The 12059-nt window shown below is 31.8% G+C and overlaps 1 protein-coding gene across 1 annotated transcript; it reads right to left on the bottom strand.

Annotated features, from left to right (window-relative positions):
* Positions 1–2518: 2518 nt before the first annotated feature.
* On the bottom strand, positions 2519–3007 carry LOC124896797. The gene has a single exon (XM_047408643.1). The coding sequence runs from the start codon at positions 2916–2918 to the stop codon at positions 2709–2711; it is 210 nt and encodes a 69-aa protein (XP_047264599.1). The 5' UTR covers positions 2919–3007; the 3' UTR covers positions 2519–2708.
* Between the last annotated feature and the right edge of the window lie 9052 nt (positions 3008–12059).

Here is a 12059-nt window from a genome sequence, read left to right as displayed (position 1 = left end):
CCAAAAGAGAAGCAACTTCACTAAACACCAACGGAACAAAAAAGAGTACAAAGATACAAAAGAGAGTACAAAATTAGAGTAATTAAATACTTTAATAGCCCAAATACCCAAAAGAATAACCTCACAAAGATCACTCCGAAGAAGAGGTTCACTCGAAGTATTCCCAACATAACTCTCTTACAAATACTCTCTACAAAGAAGAAAACAAACACAACTAAATCTTCTTCAAATGTTGGTGTTCTTCTCTAAATGGTCTATTTCAAAGAGGGTGGAAATACCTCTATTTATAGGCACAAAACAAACCTACGTTGATGTCATTAATGACATCAACACACTACTTCGCCAACCAAATTTGACAAGAAATAAATTGCATGCAATGTTGGACTAGCCAACTAAATCTGACAAGAAACAAATTGCATGCAATGTTGGACTAGCCAACTAAATTTAACAAAGCCAACAAATAATCTTGCAAGTGCTTAATAACAACTTTATTTGATCAAGTGTGAATCCAAAAAACAAACAAAACGCGACATTACAGTTAATAATTTAACTAGATACTCGAATTGTGTTGCTACCTGGAGACACGACAAAATGGTCCTAACACTTCCGGTTCAAAATTTAGAAAAAGTTTATGTATTTATTTTAAGTGTTCATTACACATATAAATTAATCATATAAAATATAACTTCTTTTTTTATTACAAACACACTAGCCTCAGTTTAAACTAGATATATATAAATTAATCATATAATATATGTCTTCTTTTTTTATTACAGACATACTAGAATATTTAATAAGAACACTAAGCTTTATCAAATATTCAAATGCCAAAAAAACTTCACCAGAAAAATGCTAACAAAAACATATGACAATCACAATATTTAAATTAAATTTACTGATAATTGTAAGAAATTCTCAATAGATTTTGCTTTTCTAATTTGTTTTGATATAATAAAAGGCACCAACTTTGAAATAAATGATTTGAGATAACTTTTAATTAAAAAAATGATTTTTAGCCGGTAATTAGATAAGTAGCTTTTCAGAATAATGTTGTCTTTTTGAGTTTGAAGGGGCATTTTAAGTTTGTGTTTCTATAAGTGGGGTTGGAGTTTTTATGAGGCGATGACAGCAAATACTGAAAGGATAAGGAAGGGAACCATATCTTGATCTTTTTCTTTTAGGAAACAAGACATATACATGATAGATATACACGAGATAATATGGATAGGAACACACGACTTGTCTTGGCTTTATTTTAGTGTTAATTTTTTTCTCAAGTAATATATAATATATATTTTAAGAAACACAGGTAGGAAAGAATTATTTGACCTCAGTATATTGGTGAACTATCTAATTGTTTATAAGATGATATAGATATGGTCATACTATGTCGAATATGCAACTTAAAAATATAAGACGAATGACTTTACATAACAGGAATTTACATTATCAATCGGGGCAATTTAGGAAATATACAGACCAACATAAAGATATTTCGTCATGAAGCTATATTTTCAGTTTATACAATATTAAATAATATTATACTACCATTAAAGGATGTGGTGTGGTGGATTGGATTGCTCTTCCTTTAACTATAGGTCTCGGGTTCGAGATTTAGATATGAAAAAATTCTTGATAGGGGCACTATCCCCAAATGGATCCTACCCCGTGCAAATTCGAATTAATCAGACTCCAATTCATGTACCAAACATCGGATGAGAAACCCCCAAAAAATAATATTATGCGGTACATCATTATATATGGAGGGAAATATTATACATAATATATCAGTTTTATAAAGTGTATAAGCATATAAATTTTTTTATACACAAATATGGACTAAACTGGATAATAAACTCAAAATATACGCTAATACATGCAAACATTTCTCCCAACAGTCCATATTTTTAAAAATTATTTTTTTGTGGATTGAACAATGTGGATTAGCAGGTACATTGGAGTACAACAAATTTTTTAGTCATGATCAATCAAGGGCATTTTGAGAAATTACAATGTCATCAACCTTTTTTTTCATTGATGATACATCAATCAGAATGCAATGAATAAATTTCACTCTTTGAAAAAAAAATCAAGAACATTGCAATGACCAAACATCTTGAAATTACAATGAAAAATGAAAAAAAGAAAAACCCTCTCTAAATATTTACAAAATCATAATAGTCTCAAAAAGAAAATAGAATGAAACAATAGCCATGATGCGCCCAGCAGTCAATGAAATTCATTGAAACCATGAGATATCAGGGTCTGGATCTTAGCAGGAACAAAGAAAGATTACCAAATATTTCGTTGTCCAAGGGAGACATCAGGTATCTTGAAAGTACACACAAACTAATCCGGACATCCTCAAAAGTAAATGTGTCTATATCCCGTTAAGTTGAGGTCACCTCTATGAATCCTCACTAGCCCGACCAATCATCGACATCACAAAAGAAAGAAATTAAAAAAAAATGAAATTAATTGGAAGAAGAAAGGAAAAGAAGTGAAGAACTCATCCTCATGGAATGGGAAAGAGAGAATAATTAAGGTGGAAGTCCAAGCACACAACAGCTAGCTCGAACATCATCAATAACAGATATGTCTCAATCCCAAATAAGTTGAGATCGATTATACAAATCCGTACTAGTTCTAAAATCACCGTTATTAAAAAAAAGAAATGAATTGGAAATTTAGGACAATCCTAATTTTGTTCAAGAAGAATACAATACTAAACGCCTGGAACAAAGAGTACATTGATATTTTCTCTTGATGATGAAGCAAAGGGGAAGGAAGCAGAACTTCCAGCGGCTCTCAACATCAACAGCTTGAACTTTGCCACCACAAGAAGGACATGCTCCTGATGCTGCTTGTCTCCCAAGCTCTTTCTCTTCTGCATCACAAACATATATTATCAAACACATTATGCTCTATATAAATTGTATCTCTCACTTTGTTTCTCTGTGAGTGGTTGGGAAAGGGAGTATTTATTTTTCTCTAGTTAGCTGATGTGATTGGCAGGTGCACTTATATAGATGTGCTATCAAGTGTGTATAGGATTTTTACCGAGTGTAAAAATCTTTTCTTTTTGTTTCTACTACATCAGTCTTATTTTTTCTACTAATATATAAGTAAACTAGGGTATGTGGTCGTGCTTCGCGCAGTTATAAACTAATAATATATATATATATATATATATATAAATAATTAAGATTGAGACTAAAAAAGTTTCAATGTGCATACAAAAATAAATTTCATTAATGATTAAGCAACTTGATCAATTTGCTAAAGGATGTTATTTCCTTCGTTATTGTGGAGTAATTAAATTTTTAGATTGGTTTTTGATATCTTTAATCGAAAGTGACTATTACACTGCTTAAATATATATTAATATATTACAAATGAAATAATATTCTAAAAATTATAAGTCATATGCTGAAACTTTAATCAAATCACTATTTTGGGATTACAGAAATTTCACGAAGCAAACTAAAAAGATAATTAATCTTGTCTAGTGGAAAAATTGATGATACGTGAACCCTAAATCCTTTGTAGTTAACTCTATGATACCTTTCAATCTTTGGACCTGATTGCATCTTGGTGTGGATCGTGTTAGATTCTTCAAATTATTCTCAAATGTATTTGTATACGTATAATGATCAGTTTTGATAAACTTCCTGAGCTTTTACACGGATAACAATCATGCGAAAGCAAAATCGAATTGGCTACCTCACACATTCTGCTCCACTTCATTCGCACCATCGCCCACAATATTGGTCCAAGATCAAGTCAATCAACACGACAGTTACAATTTCAAACAATTCTGCAACACAAACAAATGATTAGATTCTATCACTTTTCATTTGTCAATGTATACAATATTAAAATTGAAAAAAAATTGCTCTCTTCATCCTAATTTATATGAGGTAGTATCGATTGAAGTACCCTTTTTTTGTTCTCACCATGTGTATAGTATTTATCCATTCAATGGGGAAGTATTCCCTAACATGATTTTTTTCATATTTAAGATTTGAATAAAAAAAATCTATAATTAAGAATGGAGGAATTTTTTTCATGTCACCAGTTGATTACCCTAACCTGTAGAAGGAGCCCTTAGCAAAATAACTTTCGAGTTTCAGCACTTTACTTAAAGGTTAAAGTTAGTTTACCAGACTCAAAATGTACCAATGACAGTCATATATGATACTATGACAGTTAGTTTGCATAGAGTAAACGGAAGACTAAACAATAAAGAAAGGCCTATTCGAAACCTTAAAATATAGCTCATCCTCATATATGTATGGTTTCTGAAAATATGAAATGTTGATCAGTTTTAACTTTTAAAGCATAATTACAGTAATATGAAAATCATGAACACGAAAAATAATCTCAATCTTCAATGACAAATAAAAAGAAAACTTACTAAAGAATTAAAAAAAGCCGTAAGATAACTCTTAGCTTGAGCTCTTCAATGACATAACCCTTCTCATAAATCCTGCAAATTTTCTTTATACAAGTTAAGCAATATCCAATAAGAAATTAAAATAAAAAAGAAAATAAAATGCAAAAAAAAAATGATATCAGAAATACCACATATACGGAGTGATATACACAATGAAATTTTAGAGTTAAAAAGAGCTAAATGGTTGGATTTTCATCTTAATTAAGAGAATTAAAGAAATAAACTTTGCATATCACATTTAATTTAATTAAGAGGGCTTAAAAGATGATTTTAAAGTGACTTTTGAGTTTTTTTTAAAAATAACATGTAATAAAAGGAAAAAAATGAAATTAAAAGGCCAAAATTGTGTTCTAGTTTTTCTTTTCTCTAAACATTAGCCATTACTGATTATATTATAATTTTGTAACTGACTTAGATAATTGAAGAGGTTATATTGATAGTAGTAATAAAAACGATGTAATAAACTAACCATTCGTTTTCAATTAATAACCTTTTAATTAAATAAAATTTGAAGGAGAAATTGTTGAAAATAAGTCAAATCTCACAAAAAAGAAATTGTTAATAGTATCAAATCTTTACTTTATTATTAGAGGAATATTATATTACTATTATTTTTTCTATTTCTATTATATTCTATTTATTATTATTATTATATTATTTTTTTACTACTATATATAAGTGAAGGTTGGGGTGACTATCAAGGGTATTTCGGTAATTTTAGTCACCTCAACCTTCAGTTATATATAGTAGTAAATAAAATGGTTACACATGCATATGATTTTTTTCTTATATTTATTAGTTTTGTCTTTATTTTTGTGGTGCAATAAAATAGTTACACATGCATATTGCTTTTTTCTCATATTTATTAGTTTTGTCCTCATGTATTATTTTAATAATATTTTTATTTAGGCCTTTGCAATTGAATTATACATGGTAATATTTTCTAATAAATATCTTTTTGTTACTAATTAAATGACTACCAAGAGTATTCGGTAATTTTATGGTGCAATAAGTGAAGGTTAGAGGGACTACCAAGGATATTTTGGTAATTTATGTATTTTTTAATAATATTTTTATTTAGACTTTTGTAATTGAATTATACATGGTAGTATTTTCTTATAAATATCTTTTTGTTCCTTATTAAATAACTACTAAGGGTATTTCGATAATTTTATGGTGCAATAAGTGAAGGTTGGAGTGACTACACGCTTCATTTATATATAGTAGTAACATCTTTTTGTTCCTTATTAAATGACTACCAAGGATATTTCGGTAATTTTATGGTGTAATAAGTGAAGGTTAGAGTGACTACCATGAGTATTTTAGTAATTTTAGTCACCTCAACCTTCACTTATATATAGTAGTAAATAAAATGATTACACATGCATATAATTTTTTTTCTTATATTTATTAGTTTTTTCCTCATTTTTGTGGTGCAACAAAATGGTTACACATTCATATTATTTTTTTCTTATATTTATTAGTTTCTTCCTCATATATTTCTTTAATAATATTTTTATTTAGACCTTTGTAATTGAATTATACATGGTAGTAATTTTTTATAAATATCTTTTTATTCATTATTAAATGAATACCAAGGGTATTTCGATAATTTTATGGTGCAATAAATATTTTAGAATTAATGTAAGTCTCCTCAACTTATATATTTGAAACTTTCAAATGAGACATGCATCATGTACTTTTTCAAAAATGTCCAAATGAAAGACGTGCCGCCAACTGTAGTTGCAACAATCTAGCTAGATTCTTATCCACTTATATAATCACTTTTGTATTGGTTGGACCAGTGTAGCAAGCTCAATTTTGTTCCACACTAAATGTATATATTATGTTAACATCGGTTCATTGTACTACATTTCTTTTCTTTTACTCCTATGCTAAACAATTAAAACAAATAGGAAATAATCTTCCCCAAAATTGAATTTCTTTTGCACATTAGTGTTGCCAACAAGGCAAGGGCACGGGTATTTAGTAATTTTTAAGGTGTAGTTTGACTAAACACCAAAGGTTCATTTGGTAGAATAGATAACAGATAATTAAATTTGTATTAACTTTAGAATGGGCTTATCACATATTTATTTGAGATCAAATGCATGAGATAGTTCATCTGAGATTAGTTATTCTGGAATTGTAGCATTATTTTTATTTCACTTTGAGGGTGAGATAACTAATTTTTGGACAACTTTTCCAAAATAATTAGTATTGGAATAGCTTATTGCCCAACCAAACGACCCCTAAGCTGTCATTCATGGTACAATTTTGAAAATTTTGATTCAATAATTTGTATTTTTTATTTTTTTAAATGCTCTATATAATTACCATATTGAATTAGTTTGGTATGACTCAATAAGTAACCTTATACTATAACAACAATAACAACATACTTGTGATTATAGTCTTAGAAGAGAAATTTGGGAAGAATAGTTTTTACATAGCTTTATTTTTATTTTATGAAGGTAGAGAAACTCATACTGCGGACCCTCAGCCCTAGTAACACATATATAACAAGACAATATGAAAAATAAATATAACTTGTAAGGAATTTTTTCGTCGTTCTTTCATTTAAAATTTCATGCTAAAATTCTTCTCGAATTTGAAATTATAAATTTCAGGCTAGGTTAGTTTCAGACGAAATATGAGTGAGGTGCCGTCTAGTGCAATTCGGGAATGAATTGAGTAAGTATGTTGGAATTTGATTTGATTCTTAGTTACCTAAGACGATAAGGACCATAGAATTTTACATAATTGAATTTGGGTAATTAAAACTCCCAAAATAGAACTTAGCATAAAGGATATTGTTTAAGATGCCTTAAAATTAAAGTGTGTTGTGAAGAAAGAAAATTCTAGGTGAAATCAGGCATTTTGCCTCACCCATGTCGTTATGTCCCTATAATAATGCAATACCCCATACTTTTTTTAGTCCCATTTAGCTCCTAGAATAATAAGGATCAACTTTAAAAATGTATAAATCTTGATATGTGTAGAATTTTCCTACTATAAATCCATTAAATTATAGATAATTGAATTAGTTTTTCAACGATACCAATTTTACCTTAATCTGATACTCGATTGAGAAGTTATAGCACTTTTAGTGAGAAACAATCGGCCAACGGGATAGCACCGCATCACGGTGCAGGGCAGATTCGCAATTGTCCATTTTTTAGTGAAGCACCATGATTACGTCGCGTTGCGGTGCAGGGCAGATTCGCAATTATCCATTTTCCAGTGAATCACCGTGATTATGCCGCATCGTAGTGAAGTCCAAAATCCCACTCGTCCCTTTTCAGTAGCTCACCGTGATTTTCCAATATCGCGCCAAAATTCTTGTTGGGACAGACACCGCATTGCGGTGGAGTGCAAAATGACACTCGTTCTTTTTTAGTAATCGCATCGTGCTAGAGCCCAAAATGGAAATTGTCCCTTTTCCAGTAAGCCATCGCGATGGCCGCGTTGCGGTGGAGTGCGAAATTGGGATTTCCAGTTTCGAATTAAATTTTTCAAAAGGCAATCTAGTCATTTCCCAAGCCCCCAAATCATGAAAAACAGGGGATTAAACCTATTCTAAGCATTATATGCTCACTTTCACCAAATTTTCTCTCCAAAAAACTCTAGAACCTCAAATTTCAAACCTAAGGAAATTCAAATTTCACCATTTTTTTCCAAGATAACCCAAAATTCAAGATTTCCAATTCAAGATCTTCAAGAATCAATCTTCAAAAGCATAAATAAGAACTCAAAGTTCAAGCTTCTTCATCTATTCATCAATTAAGGTATGTGAGATTTTCAACAAGGATAATTCTTTCATCCTTGTGTCCAAAATTAGGTTTTGAAGTTAATTTCACATGAATTTACACGAGGTTCAAATTAGAGTTCATACCCAATATTTTTACTTGAGAATTATGATCCTACAAGAGATTTAGATGTTGAATTGCATGTCTATCGTCGTATTTTTATGCGTATGACATTAATTCCTGGATTTAGAATTGAATTATCAAGATTTTCATTATTTAGCATGAACTTTATGATGATTTGACATGAAATGGATGCATGGGTTACTAGCCCTAGTTTGAAGGTTGATATTTCAAGAAGATTATGCTTTTAAGCATCCCATGATTAGTTATATTCAAATTTTAAGCAAAGATTTAATCTTCTGCTCTCAGCTTAGATATGGAATCTACTTTATAGTTTTAACTATAGTTTACAGTAAACAGATTCATAAGAGGTTTTCATTATAAACCCTTATACTAGTTTTAAAAGTGGATTTCCTACAAAATGAGAATTCAGATTAAAAAGGAGTAGTATTTAGCACCGAGTTGGGTATGTTTACATGCCCTAGAACTACGAGCCAACGTAGGTTCAGATTATCAGATTATTCTCACTTCTATATGGATGACAGTTACAGATGTGATCACTTAGCTTAAGTTATACTCCTTGGGAAGAGTATGACACCTCTCCCCAATGTGAGGTTTTTCCATAACGAAACTAGATGTTGGACACTATGATAGCTCACATAGTGTATGTAGGTTAGAAGAACCTCCTTACAGAAAATATTAAAGAATAACAGAAGAGATTTTAGAAAGTAAATGTAAAGGCTCACGATTTTATTCAGATATTATTTTATATAAGTCACTGTCTACTAGATTTCAACTTTCAGTTTACAGATACAGAGGTGAGTTCTTTTACACTTAGCATGTATGATTAAAAACAAATTTCAAGTAAAAATTTAGAACTAAGTGTGGTGTATCACAACATTCATATAGTATGTTTTATCATTCATGATTTATGATTACAGTTTTCAATTACTCAAGCCTAAGTGAGCCATTATTACTTAGTATGCATTATTTATGAGAAAGATTTATGTGTATTATCTCACTCTTTATTATGCATTTCACCCCCATATACTCAGTACATTCCAGAAGTACTGATCCACATATACGTCTATGTGCTACATTGTCTCATAATGTGGGTTCAGGTGCTCAATTTCAGCAACATGAGTGATTTCGAGCATCTCCTTTTATATTCCGATAGTTGGTGAGTCCTTATAGTTTGGGGATCTAGTTATTAAGTTTTTAGCTTATTAGAGTAGTTGATTCAGTATTTTCAGTCAGTTCGAGTTAGTTGGGGACTTGTCCCAGTGGCTCTCTGTTATTAGTAGTAGAGGCTTGTCAGACCGCTAGACATAATTCAGATTTCCAGTACTAATTTTCTATACTTTTAAGTCTAATAATTTCAGATATTATGTTTAGATAATTTCATCTTACATAAGACAAAATTCCGTATTTTAGCTTTAATTATATATCTATATTTCTTTATTATAAGCTTCAAATTTAGTAGAAGGCTTACAGGATTAGCTTGAGGCTACTCATAGTCTTGAACATCGTGTGATGTCTCTAGACTCATTTTTAGGGAGTTACAAACTTGGTATCAGAGCCAGGTTATAAGAGTCCTAAGGAGTTACACAGGCCGCGTTATGTAGAGTCTTGATCATGGGTGTTAAGCGTGTCATATTTATAAGCAAGAGGCTACGAGACATTTTTAGGAAATCATCCTTTTCTTTCATGATCTGTCATACCTACAGTGTCTATATCTTCTTTTAACTCATGCTCTTACGTGATAGCTGAATATGCCTCATCGCCGATCTAATACACACAGAAATAATAACTAGCCACCCCAGCCTACTGACCCTCTAAATGAGACTATATCCCATTATTAAATTTTAGGCTGCTTTTCAGGTGTTAGCCTAAGCTGTGACTGTCAATGTTCAGGGCAACCATCAGGTGGCAGTCCCACTTTAGCAGAATAGGGATCTAATAGCAGCTAGAATTCGTGACTTCATAAGAATGAATCTGCCTAAGTTCTTTGGGTCAAGAGCAGGTGAGGACCCATAACTTTACTTAGATAAGATAAGAAAGATCACTCAGATTATGCATGTTACTAAGGAGGAGAGTGTAGAGTTGGTATCCTATTGGCTGAAGGATATTGTGTATGATTGGGTAGTTATGTGGAAGAATGGTAGAGGTGAGAATTCAGCTTCTATGAGTTAGCAGGTGTTTCAGGATGTATTTTTAGACAGGTTATTTCTGGATAAAATAAGAGAAAATAAGGTAGAGGAGTTTGTGAACCTGAGGCAGGGCTCGATGACAGTGAAAGAGTACTGTCTTAAGTTCAACTAGTTGTCTAAGTATTCCCTTAACACGATGGCTGATTCTAGGTCGAGTATGAGTAAGTTTGTTACTGAAGTATCTAGTTTGATAGTCAAGGAGTGTAGGACTACCATACTTATAGGGAACATAGATCTTGCTAGGCTGATGATTCATGCTCAATAGATTAAGGCATAAAAGTTGAAGGGATGAGAGAGGGAAAGTAAGAAGGATAAAATGTGAGTGGAAAACCCAGTTATCTTTCATGTGCTAAGTATGGTAAAAATTATCTTGGTGAGCGTTTGTTGGGTCAAAAAGGTTGTTATGGTTGTGGTAAGTTGGGTCATGGAATCAAAGAGTGTCCTCATGCTAAGCAAGGAAATAGGGATGTTCGTCCCCAGACTCAGGCTACTAGTGCACTAGCTCCTCTAGGTCACCCAGTCCTTCTCTAGGGCACATCATCCAGTATCGGTGGTGGTCAGCGCCAGAATTAGTTTTATCCTTTACCATTCCACCAGGAGAAAGAAAGTTCACCAGATGTTGTTACTGGTATGCTTCGTGTCTTTCATCTTGATATTTATATGTTATTAGATCCAGGGTTAAATTTCTCTTATGTGACCCCACTAATTGCAGTAAATTTTAAAGTAGGTTGTAAAAATCTTCCTAAGCCCTTTTTGTTTCTACTCCAGTGGGTGAGTCAGTTGTTGTCGAACGAGTCTATAAAAAGTGTCCTATCACTGTCCTTCATAAGATCAAGTTAGAAAACTTAATAGAACTAGATATGGTCAACTTTGACCTTATTTTGGGCATGGATTAGCTCCATTCCTATTATGCATCTATAGATTGTCGCACCTAAGTAGTGAAGTTTTAGTTTTAGATGATCCAGTCTTTGAGTGGGAAGGTAATTCAGTGTCTCTCTAAAGTTATTTCATATCCGATCTTAAATCCAGAAAGTTGATACAAAAGGGTGTATCTATCATCTTGTTCGATTCAAAGACACTAAGTCTGAGGCTCCAACAGTCCAGTCAGTCCGTGTAGTCAATGAGTTTCCTAAAGTTTTTCTCGAAGATTTGCTAGGGGTACCTCCTGATAGGGAAATAGAATTCGGTATTGACATTCTTCCAGATACTTAGCCTATCTCTATTCCACCATATCGTATGGATCCAGCTGAGCTTAAGGAGTTAAAAGAACATCTTAAAGATCTCTTAGATATAGGTTTCATAAGGCCAAGTGTCTTTCCATGGGGTGCTCCCGTCCTATTCATACAAAAGAAAGATGGTTCTTTATGAATGTGCATTGACTATCCTCAGCTAAATAAAGTCACAATAAAAAATAAATACCCTCTTCATAGGATTGATGACTTATTCAAGAAACTTCAAGGTGCAAGTTCTTCTCCAAGATAGACCTTAGATCCGGCTATTATCAGCTTAGAGTAAGGGAATGCG

The sequence above is a fragment of the Capsicum annuum genome, chromosome 3 (assembly GCF_002878395.1).
Source record: "Capsicum annuum cultivar UCD-10X-F1 chromosome 3, UCD10Xv1.1, whole genome shotgun sequence".
Classification (NCBI taxonomy): domain Eukaryota; kingdom Viridiplantae; phylum Streptophyta; class Magnoliopsida; order Solanales; family Solanaceae; genus Capsicum; species Capsicum annuum.
The sequence above is the reverse complement of the archived record's forward strand: the minus strand, read 5'-3'. Positions and strand labels throughout refer to the sequence as shown.

What these genes read in the sequence shown, in the direction of transcription:
- LOC124896797 (XM_047408643.1), bottom strand. Translation starts at nt 2,918, where the DNA reads ATGTGTTTGATAATATATGTTTGTGATGCAGAAGAGAAAGAGCTTGGG.